This window comes from Rhinatrema bivittatum, chromosome 8 (genome assembly GCF_901001135.1).
Source record: "Rhinatrema bivittatum chromosome 8, aRhiBiv1.1, whole genome shotgun sequence".
NCBI classification, from domain to species: domain Eukaryota; kingdom Metazoa; phylum Chordata; class Amphibia; order Gymnophiona; family Rhinatrematidae; genus Rhinatrema; species Rhinatrema bivittatum.
Genome location: NC_042622.1, coordinates 140894499 through 140919636, shown reverse-complemented (window position 1 = coordinate 140919636; position 25138 = coordinate 140894499). Strand labels below are relative to the sequence as shown.

At 44.0% G+C, this 25138-nt stretch overlaps 1 protein-coding gene across 2 annotated transcripts in view; it reads right to left on the bottom strand.

The window, feature by feature from the left end:
• The window catches only part of STPG3 (sperm-tail PG-rich repeat containing 3), a 74415-nt gene that overhangs the window by 10034 nt on the left and 39243 nt on the right, over positions 1 to 25138 (bottom strand). The window contains exons 3-6 of one of the 2 annotated variants that reach the window (XM_029613278.1): positions 24480 to 24623; positions 16756 to 16838; positions 10703 to 10820; positions 8995 to 9120 (exon numbers count right to left, since the gene is read on the bottom strand). In XM_029613278.1, the coding sequence (XP_029469138.1) occupies positions 8995 to 9120; positions 10703 to 10820; positions 16756 to 16838; positions 24480 to 24623 (471 nt within the window). Of the gene's footprint in view, positions 1 to 8848; positions 9121 to 10702; positions 10821 to 16755; positions 16839 to 24479; positions 24624 to 25138 lie in introns of those variants that run through there. The other variant, XM_029613277.1, reaches the window with a different exon arrangement.

Genomic DNA, 25138 nt, shown 5'->3' with positions numbered 1-25138 from the left:
TTACTCTTGTTTATATTTCATTTATGTGCTATTAATATTTTTTATATATTTTACTGCTTTTTTCTGATTATAATACTTTATGTATGATTTTAGGAATTGAAAATGTATTAGAAGTTTTATGCAAATGTTGTAAACCATTATGATGGAACCCATTGAATGACGGTATACAAAACTTGTAAATAAACAAATAAATAAAATAGAACATAGTGGGGGAAAGCACGGGCTTTGCTCCTAGGTTTATTTTTGAGTAATTGTCCCTAAAAGAAGTGTGGTTTGGTTCACAAGCACAGTTACAGATTGGTTGTAGCTAATTAAGATATTGTTAAGGTTTTCCTTGCCAGAAAAACTGTGTTTAGTACTAGAGTACTGTTTTAAAGTATTTGAAAGAGGGTTTGAAAAGGGGTTTACTAAGAGAAACTGTATGTTTAGTCCAGGAGTATTGCTTCAGAAGATTGCAGCTAACAGAACGTCCCTAATTTAGTAACCTGTTAGGAAAACTGCATGTTTGGGGGTTGGAGTGTTTCAATTAGAGTGCCTTCAGCTAGTGAGGCTTTCTTAATTATCTGCTAGGAGCAACTGCATAATAGCTTAAAGCTACTATTGAAAAGGGATTCTAACTAAGGGGCTGATGCAAAACAGTGCACTCAGCAGGGAAAACCATGGTTCCCCAATGCTTATGGGAGCAAGTACTTAGATGGGCACATGATTCTCATTTGGCTGGACACCCAGGAGTTCTCTGTACTAACCAGCTTCTTTCACACCACTTCTGGTGGCCGTGCTGGAAACAAATGTTAAATGCTACATAGACTCTTGTCCTACCTGTGTGGCAAACAAGAGTTTGCGAACCTGACCCTGGGGTTTACCCCAACCCTTACCAGCCCCTAAGGAACCTTGGACACCTGACTTTATTACAGACCTCCCCCCATTGGATGGTAACACTCCAGTCTGGGTTTCGTGGACAGATTCTCAAAAATGGCTCACTTTGTTCCCCTACCTGGGCTACCGTCAACCCCTTAGTTAGCCTAACTATTTGTACATGTTTTTCGCTTATACGGTCTTACTTATTATATCCTCTTGGAACGAGGAATCCAGTTTACCATTCAGTACTGGAAAAATTTCTATAAGAAGTGTTATGATCTGGAGAATGGACCCCTGTTCCGAAGTAGAATCAGCACTGCCGAGAAGAAAGTAAACCCTTGTCGGTCTCTACTGTCGGAAGGCAAGGCCTGTTGGAGAGATAAAGCTGAAGACTTCACCCTGGAAGCTCGTGACCCCCCCCCCCCAGGAGGAGCCCGTAGGGGCACGGCCGCTGGGACTTAGGAGACTCCCTGAAGAATGAAGATGGTCTGGATGCAGGCGCCTCCTGCAGGTCGTGGTTTCCAGACGGCTGGCACCTCCAGCAGGTCGTAAGAGGTCGGGGAGTATGTTTGAAGAATAGTCCCAGTCCAATCCAAGGGTCGAAGTCCGGAGAGAGGTCAGCAGCCGGTCCAGGAGCAGACGGGAGAATGGTCTGAAGCCAATCCAGGAGCAAGAGGGAGAAGGGTCCAGAGCCAGTCCACGTCAAAGCCAGAGGAGTCACCACCGACAGTCCAAAGGTCAGGAGCCACAGAATCAATCCAACAGGGAGAAGAGCAGAAGCAGGACGAGAAGCGGAATTAGAACTCCAAACAGGAAACCAGGAACTGAGCCTCAATACCAAAGCAAGGTCTGAGAGGCAGACCTTGCCTTAAATACTAGAAAAGGAGGAAGCAGCTTCAGAAGGGAGCCACGACATTTCCTGTCATGGCCCCTTTAAATCTGTTCTTCAGCCGCGCGCACGGCTCTAAGCAGTCAGGAAGGGGGCGGAATCATCTTAGCCCCGCTGGGCTCCGTTGCTGGCCCGGACAGCGGCCGAAGCCGCGAGGAGAACGTCGGAGGAGGCTCCCTGCTCCAGCAGGAGCCTCCAGGTTCCCCCGATGTCGAGGGTGAGTTACTGGTCCCGACCGCAGTCCACCGCAGCCAGCGGCCATGATGGTCGGCCCCGGTCGCAGTTTGCCGCAGCCAGCGGCCATAACAAGAAGTTAGGACTTGCCCTAGAGTTTTCTTCTGGACTAGCAGAATATACAAGCCAGTCTCTTAAAATTTTCCTGCATTCTTATGTAAACCAACTAATATAAACTGGGCTTCTTTGCTCCCCTAGGCTAAAATGTGCCACAACAATCACATCAACTGAGCTACAGAAGCCTCCCCCTTCTATCTGGTCTACAGACATCACCCTCGTATGCCCAGAGTTGGGCGATTTGGATTTGGATTATTTATGTTTGAATGTTTCATCCTTAATCTCCTTAATAAATACAATCTAAGAACTAAGACGACTGGTCTACATTAACACCAGATGCCATTGATTTTGATTTTGCTTCCCTTTTATTTTGTCCTATCATGGCTGAGTGTGGCTTCTGGCGATGCCCTCAGTGCCTGAGGACCGTGTCCATTACAGACCCCCATGAAGTATATGTCCTCTTCCAGGGGGTATTGCATGATTTCTGGGGTTGCTGCAAATGTGCACAGATGACCCAGAAGGGATGTTGTCTTTGGCTCGACAAGATGAAACAACTCTTCAGGTCGGAGAAGACCAAGCTATCAGCATCGGAGACCAAGCTATCAGCATCGGAGAAGACCAAGCTATCAGCACCAATGGACACTGAGCCATCAACATCAGTGGGTCTGTCGGTTCTGTCAATGCCATCAGTGGACAGGGGCGCCAGAGACCAACCACAGTCAAGCTTCTCCAGGCAGAGGTCGTTGGATTCCTCGTCATTGGCCTCAGCATTGGGGAAGGACTGTGCCAAGCACTGAGGGAAGCTGAAGAAGAATCATCCTCATCGGTGCTGGGCAAGGGGATATCCCAGCTCATGCTGTGATGCCCCCAAAGCGACCCCATGGCAAGGAGCACAAGTTCCTCCATTGGTGCTAGGAGTTAGCAACGGTCTCCACCAGTCCTAATGCCAGTCACCGAGCCACCTCGTGGGTCCAAAGAGGATCTTGCCACCCCTCCTCCTTGCCAGTTGGTGTTGGTATCTACAATGTTCGAGGAAGAGCTTGAGTGGTGAGTCCAACTGACAGTCAAGTAGGCAATGCAGGGTATCGGTCCTGTGGCATTGATGGCACCAGAGCTGGTACCATCCATCCTGGAACTGCTATTGAAGAAGCTCAATGCTCTCATTGGTGCATTATCGACCTAGCTGGTATTGGTTCCTGGGCTGGCATCAGTGCCCATAGAGGCACAGTAGCCTCCCCCTCACCGATATGGTGATCGTTGCCAGTTCCTTGAAGAAGAAAACTCTGCCCAGGCCAGCTGAGATGCCAAGGCCTGTAGCCCCTCATCCAGCTCCACTGGTGCTGCACCTCTGGATGAAGGTTGAGTGCCTAGGGCCCCATCCCCTGTTATTTATAGTGAGGATAAGGATCCCTATGGCTCCTGGTGGGATGAAACCACAGAGTCCTTGTCTGATGGCTCTGAGGGTCTCCTCCAGAAGGGAAAAGGAAGTCTCCACCTAAGGACTTAAACTTTGCAGGTTTTATGAGGGTGATGGCAGAGACCATCCCATTTCAGTTGAGATCCTCCAGTTCGTGGAGCCTCCTAAGGAGATTCTAGTGGTCCCAGTCCATGATATCCTTAAGGAGTTGCTGCTGAGGATATAGGAACAACCCCTCACAGTGCTTCCCATGAACAAGAAGACTGTCGGGGTTTACCTCGTTCAGAAGGCTGCTGGACTCGATAAGCGACAGCTGCCCCACCAGTCTGTGGTGGTTGAATCTGCTCTCAAGAGAGCCAAGTGTTCTTGGACTGATTCCTCATCGTCCTCAGGGAAGGAACACAGAGCGATGGATACTCTTGGGAGAAAGGTGTTTCAGGGAGCCATGATCATTGCCCACATAGCTTCCTATCAGTGCTATATGAGCCAGTACTCACGGTATATGCGGAAGCAGATGCAGTAGGTGGCCAAGCAGCTGCCTCAGCAGCAGCAGGACACCCTCATGTCACTGCTAGATATGGGCCTGGAGTGCTGAAAACATAAGGTCTGAACGACCTACAATGTTTTCGAGATGACATCAAGGGTATCTGCAGCGGGAATTGGCACCTGCAGAATGGCATAACTGCGGGCCTCAGATCTCCAACCATAGCTACAGGAACGACTCGCTGATATGCCATGTACTGGGAGAATCTCTTCAGAGATAGGGTGAGGGACACGGTGGCCCAGCTCTGGGACCACTATGAAAGCCTCCAACAACTCTCCACCAGCACTCCGGATCCATCCTCCTAGGAGGTCAGCGAGATTGGGGCAGAGGAAGTTGTTCTTTCAACAGAGGAAGTACTATCCTCCGCCTCTTTGCTCCCGTGAACAGCATCAGGGCTCCCGTGGCAGTCCCAGGCAGCAGAGAGCCCCCAAGCCCCTGCTAGTGCCTCAGTCAACTCTAGGGATGGCATTTTGACTGGGTTATAGGGAGCATAGGCCAGTTACCCATACCAGGGATGATGGATCCGCTGGTCGGGGGCAGGCTGCGGTTCTTTGTGAACCAGTGGCTCAGTATAACCTCAGACCAATGGGTTCTTTCCATTATCCACCAAGGGTACCGATTGAACCTATTGGGTACTTCAAACAAAGATCTCCTCCCTCTTAATGGCCAGAGGCGGTAGAACCAGCTCCACCAGGGCAAAGAGGGTGTGGATTTTACTCCAGGTACTTCCTGATTCCAAAGAAAACAGGAGAAGTCTGTCCCATCCTAGAGCTAATGGTCTTGAAAACATTTGTCAAAAAAGAAAAATTCAAGATGGTTTCCTGAGAACCTTGATCCCCCTTTTGCAAAAAGGAGACTGGCTATGCTCCCTTGATCTAAAGGACGCAATCACTCACATCGAGATCTTCCTCAGTCACCGGAAGTATCTCCAATTCATGGTTGGAAAACAGCACTTCCAGTATTGGATGTTTTCATTCAAGCTAGCGTCTACCCAATGAGTCTTCACAAAATGCCTGGCCTTGGTGGTAGAACACCCTTGCAAGTTGGGGATCCATATTTTCCCTTATCTGGATGATTGTCTGGTCAAGAGCATATCTCAGGCAGGGGCTGTCAGGTCCATGCACTTGACCATCCGGGTGTTTGAGTCTCTAGGGTTTATCATCAACTACCTGAAGTCCCATCTCAGCCTGTCACTTCAATTGGACTTCATAGGAGCCCTGCTAGACAAGGCTCAGGCCAAGGACTTCCTGCCTTGTCAAAGGGCTGTCATTTTGATTACCATCGTGGAGCTGGGCCACTACCATCAATGTCACTCACTTGGCAAGATTACACATGCACAGAGCCCAATAAACCCTGAGGTCCCAGTAGTGCCAGGTCATACAGAACCTAAAAGATTGCATCTGAATCACCTCGCACCTCTGGGACTCTTTGTCCTGGTGGAGCGTTCTTTCAAATCTGGAACAGGGGATCTCTTTTTGAAGTCCTCCTACCCAAATTGTCCTAACCACGAATGTGTCCTCCCTGGGCTGGGTGGCTCATGTAGATGGGCTCAGGAAAACTTCCTGGAGCTTCAAGAGATCAGGTATGTGCTCTGGGCTTTCAGAGATTGGCTGTCCAACAAAGTTGTCCTGATCCAAACTGACAACCAGCTGCAATGTGGTATGTCAACAAGCAAGGAGATACGGGCTTGTACTTCCTGGGTCAGGATGCAGTCCAGATCTGGTCATGGGCCCAGTCCCACAGGATGATGATCAGGGCCATGTACCTGGCTGGAACAGAAAACATGGTAGCAGACAGACTGAGTCATGCCTTCTGACCCTATGAGTGGTCCCTGGACCAGGGTGTTGCAAATTGGATATTCCACCTCTGGGGAAGCCCAGATGTTGACCTTTTCATGTCCTCTTGCAACAGAAAGGTGACTCAGTTCTGCTCCCTGTACAGGACAGATGGCAAACCACCCTCGGACAACCTTGCCCATCACTGCAGCAATGGTCTGCTGTACACATGTCCTCCAATTCCCTTAGTGGCGAAGACTCTCTTGAAGCTTCACGAGGACAGGAGGACTATGATCCTCATAGCCCATTATTGGCCCAGACAGGCCTGGTTTCCACTCCTGCGAGAGTTGTCCATCCAGAGACAGATCAGTCTGGGGACTTCTCCAGATCTCATCACGCAGGATCAAGGCAGGTTGCAACATCCCAATCTCCAGGCCCTTTCACTCACAGCCTGGATGTTGAGAGGTTAGTTCTGCAACCATTTGATCTCTCGGAGGATGTGTCTCGAGTCCTGATGGCTCCTGATGGCTTCTAGAAAGCCTTTCACTGGAAAGTCTTATGGACTGAAGGTGAAGGAGGTTTTCCATGTGGTTTGAGCAGAAGGTCCTAGATCCATTTTCCTGCCCCACACAAACCTGCTTGATTTCCTTCTACACCTATCAGAGGATGGCTTGAAAACCAACTCCGTTAGAGTTCATCTGAGTGTAATTGGTGCATATCATCATGGTGTAGATGGTATGACCATCTCTGTACAACCTATAGTTGTACATTTTGTTCAGGGCCTGCTTCAATTGAGGCACCCCCTGAAGCCTCCCGCTCTATCTTGGGACCTCAATGTGGTTTTAGTTCAGCTGATGAAAGCTCCTTTTGAGCTGCTGCGCACCTGTGACCTGAAGTATCTGACCCAGAAGGTCATATTTTTGGTGGCGGTCACTTCAGCACTCAGGGTCAGCAAGCTTTAGGTCTTAGTGACTTAGTTTTATCATGACAGGGTGGTTTTGTGTACCACCCTAAGTTCCTGTTTAAGGTGGTGACAGACCTCCATCTTAACCAGTCCATCGATCTGCCAACATTCTTTCCCAGGCCCCATTCACACCCAGGTGAACGAGCCCTGCACAGTTTGGACTGCAAGCGAGCCTTAGCCTTCTATCTGGAGCAGACAGAAATCCATAGACTATCCACCCAACTTTTATTTCTTTTGATAGGAATAGGTTGGGGATTGCCATTGCCAACTACACAATTGAATTGGCTAGCAGATTGCATCTCCTTCTGTTATGCTCGAGTGAGACTGCATCTCGGGGGCCATGTTTAGGCTCATTCTGTCCAAGCCATGGCAGCGGCGGTGGCCCACTTGCAAGCAGTTCCTGTGGAGGAGATCTGCAAGGCTGCAGAGTGGAGTTCTTTCCACACATTCACATCTCACTATTGCTTGGATAAGGATGGTCAATGAGACAGTAGGTTTGGCCAGTTTGTCCTTCGGCATCTGTTTGAAGTGTAGAATCTGCCTAGGACCTGTTGTTTGGGTTCAGGCTGTCTCTGCCTCTGTTACCTACAGCACCATTGTTGTTGGCACCTGGCTTGAGTATCTGTTGGTCCCCTTTTATGTTGGGGAGCAACCTGTAGCTAGGTATTCCCCCATGTGTGAGGACTGCTATCCTGCTTGTCCTCAGAGAAAGCAGAGTTGCTTTCCTATAACAGGTGTTCTCAGAGGAATAGCAGGATGTCAGTCTTCATGAAACCTGCCCACCAACTGTGGAGTTGGGTTTTTATATAATTCTATATTATAAGACTGCAGAGGGATCCCGTGTGAACTTGTGATATAGGGCATGCTGGGCATGCCAAGTTTTGCAAGTCAGAGTTCTAGAAACTTTGACATTAGTTTTCCATGTCGGGGCTCCATCTGATGATGTCACCCATGTGTGAGGACTAACATTCTGCTGTCCTCAGTGAACATCTGTTACAGGTAAGCAATTCTACTTTCCATAATTCTCCTTTCTTTGCTTTTAAATGAGGGCGAAATATCCGTGACTTCTTAATTTCCTCATATTTACTAATGACCACCAACCATGCGGCTTTTGTGCCACTTTTGCTCATTCGCTAACCATTTCAGAATTTATCCATTCATCTTTGGAATATCTTATCCTTTGAAATACAATACTGATTGTAGTTCTTCTAGGATTGTTTATGCAATTTCTTGGCCTCTATGTTGGCCAAACCATGCGTAACATCAAAACTCGCATTTTTTAACACTGTAGTAATATTTGCACTTCCTGCTGCACAACTCCCTTAGTATCTCATTGGCTTCTTTGTAAACATCTCATAACTGATTTAAAATATTTTGTCATGGAGGTAATCGAGCTGCTTTTCTTCTGAACCAAGAAAAGCATTGGATTAACTCACTCAACACTATATACTCATTCGGCCTCAATCATGAGATTGAATGGTTGGCATTCATTTAACTTGTTCTGATTTTTTTATTTTACAAGTTCTTTCTGTTTTCCCATTCTTTTTCTTTCTCAATGACCTGTTTGGTCCCTAGACATCACATGTTCTTTTTGGTGCCTTTTTTTCCTTCTTTTTAAAACCTCCTTATCCTTCAAGCTTTGCTTTCAAAGCCATCCTCTGCAGCTTAGTTCTTTGCTTATATTTGTAAGTTTTCTATCTTACATATACCTTTTCCATATTTCTTGTTGGCTATTTTTCTTAAATCTTTCCTTTTCCATCACAAATGGTGGAATTGCTTTACTATTCCTTATGTTGTGGCTTCCAAAAAATATAAACCCCCTGTTTTATTATGCATGTAAGTGCCTATTTACAGGTTTTTAAATATCTCATTTGTATACAGACTCACTCTTGTGCCTTATTTCACTGTTTTTCACTTTACTTTGTAGACGGTTGCTTCACCCCCTTGGGACAGCCCTGTGGCGAAACACGTCTCGTGTTGGCATTCGGGATCTTTGCTCGCAGTCTTTGAACTCTGCCTGTATGCAGTGTGACACCTTTTTGGTGCGTTCGCAAATAAAAATGTATTAGACTCTTTACCATGATTTCACTTCCATTGTGATACCCTTTATTTCCTTCATTTATATTATTGTGGGTATACAGCTTTGCTCCTACCTATTGCTGCTTAGTTAAAGTTCACCATTTTACTCAAACCAATGTGTGCATAAATGAGATGGGGCAGAGTGGAGCCTATTCAGTGCTGAATTGCTGCTGTTACCTTTGTTAAGCCAAGGACAGATCCCATCCACACGATCTTGCAGGATATAGGTAAGCGGGCTGACTATCATATTCCTGGCATCCAGACCCTCGTCATATTTATCGGGAGGAGACTCATTCAGGATGTCTGCAAAAGAAGAGTAGCTTTCCACTAGGAGATATTTGAGGTGGACAGCTGCACACACCTGGAGCACGAGCTTGGAGACCTGAGCTCCACTCATATTATGGCATACACATTTAATTCAGACATACATTAATTTAGGATACTGTAGAACAACTGGCTGTGATGCCTTGAATCCCTGTCTATTCCCAATAAAATAATGTAAGCTTATAAGCCCCTTTCATCCACATGTTGTCCCCATGAACTTTACAATTCTGCATTCCAGCCACCTTTGGATATATCCATGTCCTGACAAGACTGCACTGTTAGCGAGTGAGACCTACACTGTGGGGAATCCCTGCTCCTCACCTCTCCATATTCCTCATCCAACTCCCCACAAGGAGTCTCTGAACTTCTTCCTGTTCCCTCTCCCTTACTGAAGCAGTTTCCTGATAAAGAGACAGCAAGCAGCTATCTGCAGAACCTCTCCTGATGCTGCCCTTCACTAGCTATCACTTTAAAAACTGCACATACTAGTCCTCTTTCCCTATGACTGTTTATGAATGTCTCTTCAGCAGCCCAGGGGCTGGCATTATAAGCACTGATGCAACTTTATCATACTTGAAAAAAAAAAAAAAGAAAGTTTAAAAAATGAAGGATTAGGCTCTTTCTGAAAAAACTCTGACTTCAGTGCAACTGCTACAAGCTGCGAGATGATTTTTGAAGTGACGCTGTATGGTGCCAGGGAGTCAGTGTGCAGGAGCAGCAACATCATCCCTACCACTGCAGAGTCCAAAAGCAACAAGCTGAGATGCCAGGGAACCAGGCCACACAACTTGCCTGCACTCAAGGCTCCTATTCAACAATATGGCAGATTCTTTATTTTGGCTGCACTGGCCAGAAGCCCACCACACAGGGGCCAGCTAGAGGTACTGGTTCTGGACAAGAGTGGTGGGAGGCCACGGAAACCCCACTAGCACTGGACCAGGGCACAGCATCCTTTTAGAACACTGCCTTTAATGCAGGGGGGAAGCACAGGAGCAAAAGAAAGTTGTAAAGGATGCAGTTGCAAAACAAGAGCAGAGATGCACACAGGGGAGGGAAAAGAGATAGTAAGTAAAAAGGCAAAAAAAAAAAGAAAAGAAAAGCAAGAATTGCCCCTTTCCTTTGATAACATTCAGGGAAGTGAAACCACATGCACAGCATGGGAGATGGCCCTGCAGTGATCACGCATTAGATCTTCTGTGCCACAGTACAGAAGCCGGCCATTAATCAAGTTGATTGTGTGTGTGTGTGTGTGTGTGTGTATATGTGTGTATATGTGTGTGTATGTGTGTGTGTGTGTGTGTGTGTGTGTGCAAAATGTGTACTCCCACCAGTTCATAAGAACAGCCATGCTGGGTCACACCACACAAAATGGTGTTCTTTACTAAAGGAAACATATGACGATGAGAAACAAAGTATAATTTTTAACTCTTTATCTGTACACTGGTCTTGAATATCATCCAAATCCATTTGCTAGTTCCCTGCTATTAAATAGATAGAAGGACACAACCACCTCATAAAGTGTTCTTTTCTACTCTGTTATTTTAAGATCCATAAAATTTACCTTTGCTAGGAAAACCTTGCCTTCTCTTTCTTCCAAAGGAGTAGCTTGGGTCCTGGGGTCTGCTTGGTTGTCGGGGCCCCAAGGTAGAGGGCTGAAGGTAATGGACTGGAGAAGGCCACTGGTAAAACCAAAACAAGAACGGAAATCAAATACTCCTGGCACTTTCACACAATACCATGCTTCACCAGGCTGAGATGAACCCCAGAGTCAGAGTCTAGGGCAGAGATTCTTCATAAAGAAAGCATTTGAAGCAACAGCACCTCCTACCCATGGTTAAATCTGCTGCAAATATGAGCTCAGCCCTTTATATAGCAAGGGAGCTGAACATGGGGGTTTTAGATAATCAGGCACATACTAATTCAGTCCTGGTTGTGCCCCACTGAGGATATGGACTTATAGATGCCAGCACAATGGGTACAGTAGATGTTCAAGCATCCCTAAACTTACACAAACTCCTTCACTGTGATCAGGGATGGGTAGTTTGTATTGAGTTTAGCACCCCAATCATTTTGAAAATTTGGTTGCAGGCTTTCTAAGACCAGTAGGGTGACTAGTTCATGAAAGACTGGCTTAGTCTGCCCCTGACCATGCTGACCTGCCAAAGCTGTTTTATTCTATCTAGTCCCATGCTAGACAAAATAATTGACTCCAGTCCAGACTAATTAACTGAAACCTGAGAACAAGGGCAGTGGTCTTGGGGTATCTCGTTCTTCTGTTCTTCTACAGTCCTGCCCATTACCTCTAGGTGAGTCTGTGGTGACCAGGTTGGTGTATGACCAATAACAGGAAGAAGCAGTATCTCACAGCAGGTTGCCACCTCATCTAGGTCAATTATATGAAACCAATCCAATTTGTTTTAACCTCATTGCTTGCGTGGAGTTGTAATACTCATTGCCATACGAAAAGTAGGCCTACATTTTTATGCATGAAGTGAGGCAAAACCAAGACTGGGTCAAGCTCTTTGAGGTGACCTGGTGGCAACTCTAATGTCATGTTCTTTATAACTCAGTTGGAATTGAAAAGAAATGAGGCCTAATGCATGTCCCATCCTGCTCAGGGTACACTTGAATTTTGCCGAGGATAGGGGATAGTGCCTGTTTACTAACTGCAGGGTGGGTTTCTCCTGCTCTTGCCTGTTGCATTTGCCTTTGCCATGTGCTGACTCTGTAACATATGTACTACTTGGGAAGCACTCTCCAACTTCAGGGCCTAGCCCTGTCTACCCAGGCTAAGGAATTTAGCAAAGGCAACATCTGATGTTTTCAATAGGCAAAACTGGAATAAAACATTCTCTGCTCAAAACTTTTATAAGGTGATAATGGAATTCAAGAAACTCTGGGATAAGTAAAAAGAATCCTTAGGTGTGAGGATATGACAGGAAAGCCTGGGATAAACACAAAGAAGTGAGAAGAAGTGAGAGGAAAGCCAGAGATCAGCTGGGGTCTTTGGCACTGCAGCAGGAATGGTATCGGGCAGATGAGATGGGCATAATGGTCCTTGTCTGCCATCATATTCTGTGTATCTATGTTTCCCTTAAAAAACTGGGTTGGTGTCATATAATTTTGACTTGCAAAAGAATAGCTTCCATGTCTGGATGTGTGTATCACAATAACATTGTAGATGAGAGCAGAAAAAGATGCAATTGGCTCATCCAGTCTGCTCTGTTATTTCTGCCCACACTGTAAGGATATATTCCAGCTGCCAGCTGTAGAAGCTTGACCATTGGTAGGATATCACTCCTTATGCAAGTCGTTTTTTGTTGTCTTCCTCACTGGTTCTCTACCATCCTGGGTAGATAACCATACAAGATCCCATACTTGCAGGCATATGCAGTAAAACTCACACTCAAAAAATATTAGCTTGCAAGCTATAAAAAAATTATTGTGCAACAACTTACATGGTATATAATTAAGTTTTACCAGTTGCATGTTAATTTTTTGCCACAGAAATGTGACCATGATGGTAGCGTGCATAACACTAACCTGCCAAAATTCCCCATTCTAACTGACCCAAAGTGAAACGGCTGGTTAGCATGGGGGTATTCCCTGCCTTATCACTCCACACACACTCGCAATGCTCAAGGGGCCTCTGAGGCTCCATGTCACCTTTATTCTCCTGGCAACAAGAAAAAGGGGCCTCCATGCCCCAATGTTCCCACCCCCCGACACCAAAGTAAGGGATCTCCAAGTTCCTTTCCCCCTGTACCAAACTAAGGGGTATCTGAGCCCCAATTCACCAAATTAAGGGACCTCCAAGACTCAATCCTCCCTTCGCCCCCTCCCCCCCCCCCCAGACCCATAATGAAAGGGATGCCAAGCCCCACATCCCCGTTTTATTCTCCCTGCCTCCCTGGGAAGGTCCCCACCTGTCCTACCACATCTGATGTTTACCAAATTAAGATTGTGGCAGGAGAGAGCTGGGCTCCCTCCTCCCATGCTGCTGGCGATTAAAAAAAAAATGGCACTGGCTGACTTCTCGCACTACTTTACTACATGCAAGTCCCTTGCACATTGTGCTGGGAAGGCAAAATCCCCTGGGCTAACTGGCTATTTCATTTTGGGCCATTTCATTTTAAAATTTATGGCATTAACGAGTTCACAGAAAGTAAAGCACACCATGCTATTTACCGTGCACATGTTAATATCTCATTTGGACATGATGCGTCCTCATTTACATTTGTAAAGTGTTAATTATAGGATGTAACAAATAGAATACCAAAGGTACTGCAAAGTTGTGAGATAGACGCTTGTGGTAAATATTGACCAGTCATAATAGGCTTCATCTCTTAAGCATATGTTGCTGGATGATATGCCATATTTATAATCATCGGTCAAAAGTCCCAACTACAGAGAGCAATATTGGATTTTTAAATTAAATACAGTCCATCCCAATGGGCTGAATCTAGCGGTAGAATGGTATACATTGATTTGACGAATTCTATGTCATCAATTGATTGCGATCTGTTACGTCATTTTTGTATAAATTAAGATCTCATTTCCGGTCCCCTCACAGGAAAAGGACGCGGAAACGCCATTGTTGAATTTTAGAATTCCGAAGGATTATAAATACAGTAAGTGTCAAGCCATCATTAATATGCACGAGCCCACCAACAGGTAAAGATTTTTTGATTAATGTGATCTTCTTTATTCTGAGAGATTTCCGATTTTATTTTTAGACGCTGAATATTAGCCCTTGAGAAAGAACGGTGAACGTTCGAAACATGGACCCATGTCTATGGGACTTTTGACCAATGATTATAAATAAGGCATATCATCCAGCAACATATGCTTAAGAGATGAAGCCTATTATGACTGGTCAATATTTACCATAAGCGTCTATCTCACAACTTTTCAGTACTTTTGGTATTCTATTCTACCATACTACTTTAAACTTTTCACTATCGGGTTTTCCCGTGAGTCACTGTTGATTAATTATAGGATGTAAACATTAATGTATTGGGGGGACTCTTTAGGTGCATGTTAAGGCCTTATTGCATAGCACACTCTTTTTAGCATACACAAAAGACTCTTAACATGCATGTTAACCTTTTTTTTCCACATGCCCCCATATCCAATACCAAGCTTTCTTCCCCAGTGCTTTATCACCAAGACCTGCAACAATTCAAACAGCTATCAAAACTAGTGAGACTATTGATGGAACAAGTGGTCCTTTAGCCTTGCTGGACAGCCTCCAGACACTACCGACCTGCCAGCACCAACCTAGCTGGATTCTGGAGTTGTACCTGCTAGAACCAACATGGTAACTTAATGGCCTGCAGTATCACTAGATCATGCTTCCTTTCTCTGCCTTTCCTTTGTCCTTATCACCTCTCTTCTTGCTTCTGCTCGAGGGAGTGAAGGGTGAGTAGTTTGCAATACTGCAACCTCCCAACCCTCTTCATAGGAGCCAACTTTTCAGAATGATTGAGGGTGCTAAACTCAACACAAATTAGCCCTCTCTGGTCACAGTGAAGTTTTCTCAATATTGAGGTACACGAACACCCACTGCACCCACAGAGATAGCACATATGACCCTGTTCCTACCACTGTCTGCAAATCTGATAGCAGAAAAGAATTATTAGATCCATCTTGTCTGCCCAATTTTACTCCTGGTGTAGTGCCACAGACCCCTGGTGACCTCTAGCTTTCCCCTAATTTCTTCATCAGTGGGGATCAGGCAGAGCTATATCACCATCACCTGTTTTTTTGGCAGGGCCCTATGAGTTTTTGTTTTTTCTTTATTTACCTTTCCATAATTTCTGTTCATTTTGATATTTTTCCTTTTTTCAAGTTTTCTCTGCCAGCCACATGGAGTGTCCAGTGCAGCCGGGTGGAGGTTTTGCCTTTCCTAACAAATATAATGCTGCAACCTCAGCTTGTTCATATTGTCCTCTCCTTCAATTGTCTGCTTTTTGTACCTTTCTAGATGCTTCTTGCAGTCTGTGGTCAGTGTATGGTCCAAGTAGTCCTCTAGCCTGGGGACTTGCCTGAGTATCCAACCAGGCAGGAGTTCCAGATTGTCTATTCAGCTATCTTTCCGACACCAGAGAAAACTGTGCAGTCTTAGTCCAAGAGCTCTTTTTCGCTTGGTTAGTGATGATTTCTGCCCTTTCCTATCCCCAGGAGGACCTAGGTCTAGTGGATCATGATAAAGATCACTGTGAGGGAGCTTTGACTATGTTGGGTTTTGTGTGGCAAAGTGGGCTTCTTGCCATGAGTTCAGTTCACACCCCTGCCTTTGGACTATTGCTGTGTAATGTTTTTTTTATGTCACTCCATCTGTCCTATGGATGTCTTTGAGATGTAGAACCGAATACCTTTCCCTCCTAAAGCCTGTCTTTGGGTCCAGCTGCCTGGAAAAAAAAATCATGTTTTACAGAGAAAAGATGGCTAGAGTGGTTTCTTCTGCCAACCAATTACGTGATGCCTTTCACACTTTGGAGTTTTCCCTAATTTTCTTGGTTTTGGACAGCCTATAGCTTGTGATATCACCCATGTGTGAAGACTGCCATCCTGCTTGTCCTTGGTGAAAATAAGGTTATTTAATCTGTAACAGGTCTTCTCTGATGGACAGCAAGATCTAAGTCCTCAGGATTCCCTCCCAACTCCCCTGAGAGAGGGTTTCTCCATGTCATAGCTTTATCATGGACTGAAGGGTGCTGTCTGGGAGGCAGGGAAGTGACTACAGCTGGACATGCTCAGTAGAGCATGATGAAAGCTCTAGAATCTTTCAAATCAAAGTTATGTGCCAGGCTGCATCGGATGACATCACCCTTGTGTGAGAACTGACATCCTGCTGTCATCGGAGAACATCTGTGCTTTATTGTACCCTGAAAGGGTTTACATAATGATTATTTATGGTCTTCATGCCTGTGTCTGGATTACTGTAATGCATTCCTTTCTGGCCTTCTGATGATTACAGTCGCAGACTTCCCCATCTTCCATAACTGTTGCCCATCTCTTTTCAGCCCCCTAACTCTGACCATGTCCTCTCTCTGTGACCTTCTGTTTTATGCTGAATCAGATTCAGGATTCTCATTCTTGTTGCACATGCTCTTTCCTCCTCTACACCTCCCTCCTTATTCATTTAGGGTTCTGCCTGGGCTTCCACAACATCCTGAGGCTCCCACTGTTTGCCATCTGTGCTAATAGTCATTTCTGTGGGAAAGAAGGTCCTGGACTAAGCTTCATATTGAAATACACTGAACTAGATATTTTTTGCAGGTCAGAATGTAAACATCTGTTCTAGTTCTAGTAGCTAGATTTTTCCTGAAGAAAAGAGGAGTCTTTACTAGCTGTGATACTTTGTATTGGGGCAAGGTAAGATATGATGTTGTACATGAGCTTTGAGACCATCTAGTTCCTGTCTTCAGTGGTGACCCAGATGCAATGTGACCTTCAGATTTTGTTTTAACTGAAAATACTAATCAGTTAATTAAAGGGGAGGAAAGATCATGTGGCGGCTTCAAAGTTTCCTGGATGGGGGTCTTGCACAGCACATATCTCTGCCTGCTCCATCCCAGAATAAAACCCAAATCAATGGTCTTAACCTACTTTTGTCTCAAAACTTGTCTTCCGTGTAAATGGGGTGCTGCTCTGGAACCAAGGTGTCTGCCAGGCAGTGCGACCTCCACCTTCTAGAAGATAGAAAGTTAAAGATTAATTTCCTTATATTAATTCTTAACATGCTTTACAAGCAACTTAAAAAAAAGTAAGTTAGGATCAGTCTGATGGTTGAGTAGCACATTTATGCTATGTAGGAGACCTATGTTTGATTCCCTGTCTGACTTATCTTTAGACCAGCCAAGGTTGGTGATGCTGCGGAGGCAGAGTTCACAGCACCCCAGTGGAGGGCATGCCAGCTATCAGTTCACAGTGACACCTATTGGTCAGACTCAGCATGTATGCGTACTGAATTCTGTAGGGAGCTATGGCCTGTGGCACTTGGCTCAGGATAGAGCTTGTGATACTATAAACTAGTATAGGCAACTTCCTAGGGCAGCAAAATTTGTCCACCCCCATACCTTGTTATGGAATTGATCTGAGCCTGATCAACTTGGATCAAAAAAGGTTAGTAACACCAGTGAGCCTCAGTAAGACTGAACATTGACTTTAAATTCATAAGATCGCCCTATTAATGTATGCTGGAATAATAGAGGGGTCACCACCTTACCCTACACACATAAGGCCTCTTTGCTAAATGTTTACAGCAGAAGAGAGATATCTTACATACATATGCTGATTAGAGCAATAAAAAAAACCTTCAGACAAGAAGACCACAGAGAAGGGTGATTACTGGTGCTGATGACCCAATGGCCATGCTGATTATTGCTTTGTAAACAACACCCAGGCACAAAAGCTGGCCATCAAAGCAGCATTAAAGTATGATGGGCTGAACTGTGGTGCCAGGAGTGATAACACAGAGGGAGGAAAACTCCCTTCTGCCTCTGGTAGCTTGTTAAATTTCTCACAAACTATATAAAAAGTGAAAAAGCTGTAAGGGAAGCAAACAAAACAGACCTCAGACAGACTTCCAGAGATGGTAGTGGACAAACAGATCTCATGAGTCCTTGTTTTCAACAATGATTATTCCGCCAAGCTTTCCCTTAATCGGTCCGAATCAGGAACCTTGCAATTTAAGTCCGCCTGGCTGTTTTAGATAGCTAAACCTCTTCTATACACAATGGTTTCTCTCTCTCTTCTCTTTCTTCAGATCCCAAGTTTGCTACTCCTTGTTAAATGTAACTTTTGCCTCCTGTTAATGACCTCTTGCTAATTGGTTGTTTATGAATGTTAACCCCCAGGTTCCATGTAAACCAATCTGATATGATCCATGTCATGAAGGTCGGTATATAAAAGAATTAAATAAATAAATGGCCCGCACCATTTTTAAAGATGGCACCGGCCATCCCGTGCTCCTACCATGTGACAGGGGCCGGCCAATGGCACGGATACCCTGTCACATGGTAAGGGCAAAGGGCCATCGGCGCCATTTTTATTAGCGCAGCCGACGGCCCGAGAGCGGGAGATTGCTCCCCGCGCCCCCACTGGACCACCAGGTAATTTTAAAATGTTTTTGGGAGGGTCGGGAGGGTGGGGGAGGCTAAGGGGTCAGTTTTAAAGGGTTAGGGTGGGTTTTTTGTTTATCGGATCGGGCGCAGCCGATAAACAAAAAACCAATCGGGCCGGACGATAAAAATTATAAGATTTGAATCAGAACCGGAACCGAACAGATTCCGGTTCCGATTCACATCTCTAGATCCTAATATGGAACCTAACATTGTGTAAATACAGCATGGGTTATTTTTCCCTGTATGCATCACCTTGCACTTTACTTATCCACATTAAATTTCATCTGCTATTTGGATGCCCAATCTTTCAGTCTTGCAAGGTCCTCCTGCAATTTATCACAATCCGCTTGTGATTTAAGTACTCTGAATAATTTTGTATCATCTGCAAATCTGATTACCTCGCTCGTCATATTCCTTTCCATAACATTTATAAATATATTGAAAAGCACCGGTCCAAGTACAGATTCCTGAGGCACTCCAATGTGTACTCTTTTCCACTGAGAAAATTGACCATTTAATCCTACGCTCTGTTTCCAGTCTTTTAACCAGTTTATGATCCTCCTATGCCATGACTTTTTCAAACGCCTTCTGAAAATCCAAATACAATATATCTACCAGTTCAGCTTTATCCACATGTTTATTAACCCCTTCAAAAAATGAAGCAGATTTGTGAGGCAAGACTTCCCTTGGGTAAATCCATGCTGGCTGTTTTCCATTAACCATGTCTTTCTATATGCTCTATGTGATTTTGATCTTTTGAATAATTTCTGCTATTTTTCCCAGGCACTGAAGTCAGACTCACTGGTCTATAGTTTCCCAATTCATGCCTGGAGCCCTTTTTAAATATTGGGGTTACCTTGGCCACCCTTCAGTCTTCAGGTACAATGGATGATTTTAAAGATAGATTACAAATTTTAACTCATAGATCTGAAATTTCATTTTTTAGGTCCTTCAGAACCTGGGGTGCATACCATCCGGTCCAGATGATTTGCTGCTCTTTAGTTTGTCAATCTGTCCTACTACATCTTCCAGGTTCACAGTGATTTGGTTCAGTTCATCTGACTCATCACCCTTGAAAACTGTCTCCAGAACCGGTATCTCCCCAACATCCTCATTAGTAAACACAGAAGCAAATAATTCATTTAGTCTTTCTGCAATGGCCTTATCTTCCCTAAGAGCCCCTTTAACCACTCAGTCGTCTAACGGTACAACCGATTCCCTCACAGATGTACTACCTCTCAATCTGTGCATGCATTGGTATATTTTTTTCATTGGTCTTAACCTCTCCTTCAGTCTCTTGTGTTTAGGAGGGCTACTAGTAGGGACGGTATCTTTAAAATGAACGCGTGGGCACCCTTACACGTAAGTATGAGCACACGAGCAAACATACGAACATGAGCACGTATGATTTAAAATATGCATACCCACAAATGTGTGCTCCTAATTATAAGCAATTACAGGAGCAAACATATTTTGTGTATTGTCCTTAGAACTTTGTCAGGTTTCATGTGGGCAGGGAAGTGGATTTTAAAACATGCTGGCATGAGACATTCCCATTTATATCCATTAGTCCACCAGTTTACCCAGTCTATCTTGAAGTCATCCAGATCCCTAAAGTTCTTCAGTCTGAACTCCCAACAATTTACCCAGACCCCTCTCCCTGTTGTTTTAGGCCTAAAAAGAGATTTCTACAGACTTAACACCTCATCAACAACAGAAGTAAATATTCGTGGCTAACAGACCACAATGCCCTGCAGCTGCCGGATTTAAAATACGGATTTATGTGTATACATGTTGGCCTCACTCTGGAGAGCTCAGGCCCCGCCCCAACTCCGCCCCTTTTCCTCCTCTTTTTTTTTTGCTCGAGCATGCGCATATACACGCTTAATGTATGGCTTTAAAAATAAGCGTTGCACACATGTGGCTCAGATGGTTACATATATGGGCATTTTAGCGCAAGCAATGCTTTTAAAATTCACCCCAAAGTGTTTTCTCTTTGTATGCATTGATGTTTAAGTTAGTAGAGAAGTCTTGAACAGTGCTGTTTTAACGGAGACTGAATCTGCAAAGTTTTGTTTTGTTCGTTATGTTTTATTGCTCATGTGCATTGAGGGAAAAATAAGGCGCTGCTCTTTCCCTTAGTGCCTCTGAAACACCTTGCTGCTAACTGTATTCTTTTTTATACTGATGAGGATTTTCTCCCTCTGCTTTTGAGTGTTAATTGTTTGTTTTGGTCTCTGTGAGCAACTGAGGGTTTTTTTTCTTTCTTTGATAAGTTTCTTTTGTTTGTTTTGTGAAATAATGTGTACTATAATAGTGCTCCTGAAACAAAAGAAATGAAAATAAAATCCATATTTTGGTTGGATTTATTTTTTTCATTTTGTTTGCAAATGAAATGAAACATTGGTTGCATTTTTTTTTTTTTTGCAAATGCACATCCTTAGAAACTTCCATGATATAAAAGAGCCACACTGAAATCCTGAAGAGGCAGTGGTTGAGAACCGTATCTTTCAGTTGTGGGCCTTGCTGATAGTATTTAATCATAGTGTCCAGACGATGGACAACAGTACCACACAGCTTGGGTATCTCCAGTGCATCATACATGTTGCGCAGGTTGAGATGTACTGGTACATATTGGCACTCATTACCCGAGCATCGTATGTAGTGTATCTTCAGTTCTGCTGTATCACTTTGTTTTTAAAGTAAAGTGGTAAAATAGTTAGAGGAGAAAACAGATAGTCCAGTCCAGCTCCCTCTGCACCGTGCAGGGCTGGTACAAGAGCATTAGGTTCCCTAGGTGAAAGTTATAGTTTGCCACCCTCCCCACATGCGATTAAAAATTATGCATTTATAATAATAGATTTAAATGAACAAGAACATTTAACGTTCAGTTTTCTAGGTAAAAATATCACTTACAACATGTACAGTATATCATATTTATATGAGAAGAAAAGAATAGATGCCTGTAGTCTAAAATTAATCCTTTATTGAAGTGGAGACACAAGGCTACCCTTGTGTCTCCACTTCAATAAAGGATTAATTTTAGACTACAGGCATCTATTCTTTTCTTTTCATCCTGACGGCTATCATAGATCGCCTTCCTTTGTGTTTTTTGTATCATATTTATATGGACTGCTATGGTGCCAACCCTGCAGAAAAGTAAAAAAGACCCTTGGAATTGCTATTAAGTCTATTGTAATGTGTATTGGAAATGGGTTTGGCCCTAAGAGAGCCACAAGTAAACTGAATTTATAATTTATACTACATCTCTTCATATTAAAACAGCAATAACTGTCAGCACCCAATAGCACCTGCTGCTGGTCAGTATGAGTTTGTAGGGCATTCTGCAGTTGCTGCTGCCCTGTAGCAAAGATCTATATCACTTGATCCAGCTTCTCTGCTTTCCAAACTGCCTTCAAACTATGTATCTCTCTGGGGGAAGGGGAGGGAATGAAAAACCTTGCTGGCTTGTTCAGCCCTTACCTTCTGCTTGAACCCTGACTGCACAAGTGGGGCTATCCCTCTTGTCCTGCTGTAACTTAGGCTGGATAAGTGGAACCATGAGGCCCCAGGGCTGTGGGCTTCTGCTTGTGCTTTACACTTAGGCAAGAAGATCCCATTGCTGGCACCATATGTGGTAACTTGGGCAGTCATGGCGTGAGAAACAGCAAGTGGGACATAGAAGGCAGACTCTGGCTGTTTCCTTATGTGCAATTTTATTGCACATAACCTCAGATGTAATTTCTCCTCTCCATCTTTTTTCCACTCCATCTTTTTTCCATTCCATCTTTCCCTTCCTGTGACCCCTACCTTCCCAGAACCCGCAGTCTCTTAACCGTCTGTTGTAACCCTATTGTTAAATTACTTTTCCTTCCTTACCGGACCTTATCGCTTTCTGCTAGTCTCTCATTAAGAATCTACCGTCAAGAAATTCCCTTCCCTCCATCCCTCTCTTGATCTGCTGACCTACCCCATCCACTGAAATTCTCTGAACTCCCTGAAGGTGATGTCTGTTTGAGTTTAGGCTTCCGTTCCAATGCAATGCTCATTCTTTATTTTAATATTTAACCTTACACTTTTTTAATTTCTATGTCTACAGTTTGTTTTTAATTGCCTGGCTCCCAGTTCGATGTAAATCTTATTTATCCATTAACATGTTTCATTGTAAACTGATGTGATATGTATTTTTTACATGAATGTTGGTATATAAAAGTTCAAAATAATTAAAATAAATAAATACATTTACAGTGAAGAGCAAAACAGAAAATAATGCAACTCACCTTGCAGTTCTGGTAGTACTCAAACATTAAAAATAGCAAGTCTTTGCATACACTCAGTTTCTGCCTTCTCCCCAAGGCCTCTCTAATCCTTCTGGGCCCTGACTCCTTATAATAGGGCATAGTAGGGTAGGGGAGCCTCCTTTCACTCAGAATCCCTTGCGGGGGCTGATCCTTAAGGAGGACTGGGCCTGATAGCTATCTGTACACTCCCTCACAGATGCCCAATCTTCCAGTCTCACAAGGTCCTCCTGTAATTTATCACTATCCGAGTGTGATTTAGCTACTTTGAAAAATTTTGTGTCATCTGCAAATTTGATCACCTCACTTGTAGTTCCCCTTTTCAGATTATTTATAAATATATTAAAAGTCACCGGTCCAATTAGAGATCCCTGAGGCACTCCACTCTTTACCTCTCTCCACTGAGGAAACTTTACTCATCTGCTATCTCATTTCATGAAAGGTCTATGGCATGTCAACTCCTAGTACAAAAACTATCTGTTCAATGGGACCTGACTGTGATATTTTTCTAACTAATGAAGATTCCCTTTGAGCTATTGGAGTCAGCCGCTCTAAAGTACTTGACATAGAAGGTGGTGTTCCTTGATGCAGTGACTTGAGCTAGAAAAGTCAGTAATCTCTAAGCTATCATCTACTATCCTCCATACATATATGCACGTCTTTCACAATAGAGTGGTTCTCCATACTTACCCAAAGTTTCTGCCAAAGGTAGTCTTGGCTTTCCATATTAATCAATCTATCATATTGCCTACCTTTTTTCCTAAGCCCCAAGCACCTGAAGATGAAAAAGCTTTCCAAACTCTGGACTGCAAAATGGCCTTAACTCAGCTACATTGTAAAACTTCCCAACTGGTCATTTGTATGACCCCAACAATCTAGTAGTAGCGGTTGCCAAGGATACTTTTTCTGACTGACTGCCTGAGTACCTTCACCACTGCTACATCTTAATAGGACTGCAAGTCGCAGACTCTGTGAGAGCTCATCAAGTGAGAGCCATAGCTGCTTCTGTTGCTCATCTTCAAGAAGTATCCTTCGATGATACCTGCAAAGCTGCAACTTGGTCATCAGTTCACACTTTTATATCCCACTACTGTCTTGATAACCTTTCAAAGACTGACAGTAAATCTGTCAATGGTAGATTGCTTATTAAGTAAATGCTCCACTGCAACCCTCAGCTTAGATCCCACGCCCAACACACACATGTAATGGCTAATTCAGCCTGTTTTTAGATGGAAAAAGCAAGTTTGCTTACCATATCTGGTGTTTTCCATAGATAGTGGAATGACTTAGCCATGAAATACCCACTCTCCTCCCTGGAGAATCAACTACATAGCTAGTATTAGCTCTGAAATAGACTGAGGAGGCTCACAAAGCAGTGCCCAAGTGGGAACTCCCACACATCCTCAGGAGAACTCAAAGCTCTACTAACTTGGCAAGAAAAGTCTGTTCGGTGCTGCCAGATGACATCACCCACATGTAATGGCTAATTCATCCTGCTATCTATGGAAAACACTGTTTATAGTAAGCAAACTTGTTATCTTATGTATATTCATTGTGAATGTCTTGAGAAACCTGACTGGCTAGGTGTGGCCCAAGGACTGGGTAACAGCCTCTGCCCTTGGGAGCCACAGTCCATACTTCTCCACCAGAGGACTATGGCTATGGTGGTTGGGCCAGAGAGAAGAGGGAATAAGCAAAGAAAGGCTTATGGCACTGGAGTCCAAATTGGGGCAGGTTCCAAATAAGCTTGGGTCCCAAAAGAGACTTGCAAAACAATTCAAAAAAGAGCTGCAAAGGCCCTTAGAGTTAGATTGTTGTGATAATATTTAGTGTTGTAAGTAACAGCATCCTTGGTGAGGACTTTCCTCGGAGGCAGTGAGTAACTGTGTGTCCTCAGGGCACTGCTTACCTTTGGTGGGAGATTTTCTTCCAAAGGTGTAAGCTGGAGCATTGATCTCCTTGGAGGTGGTTCCGAATGGTGAGTAAGATGTTGGCCCTGGGCCATCCATGTCCAGTTTCAGCGGTGGCCTGCTTTCCATGGCCTCATTCCATGCTGAGCAAATAACACAAGGCATTATTGTAGTAGCAGCCACTTCAATGAGCTTTTACCAAAATTATGCTGAAACTTAATAACTGTAGTTAAAATGAATCCTTGTCCAAAGCACATTGAGTTTAGTTGGGTTTTTTTTTTAAATTTGTGTAAAGATATATTCACAATAGCTTCAATTTGCAAAATCCCTGAGCTGTGTAGAAAACAAATGGTCTGCAGCATTTTCTCATGCTGATAAGATATTTTGGGCAGCTCAGAGGACATTTAACTCTGTTCAGTGGAGATACATTTTTGTGCATAATTTGTTTCACAGCTACAAATTTTAAAAGGTAGAGATCAGCATGCACATCTCAGACTTAAACAAATTAGTGAAATTCAGAGCCTGCAGTGCCTCCAGCTCAGTCCATCAATTTGATGACACTTGTTCATCTAATTCCATGGCATCAAGACTAGCATTTAAACTAGGCATGGGGAAAGCACAACCTGTCTTCCTGCCATGCATATGATCAAAATGGGGT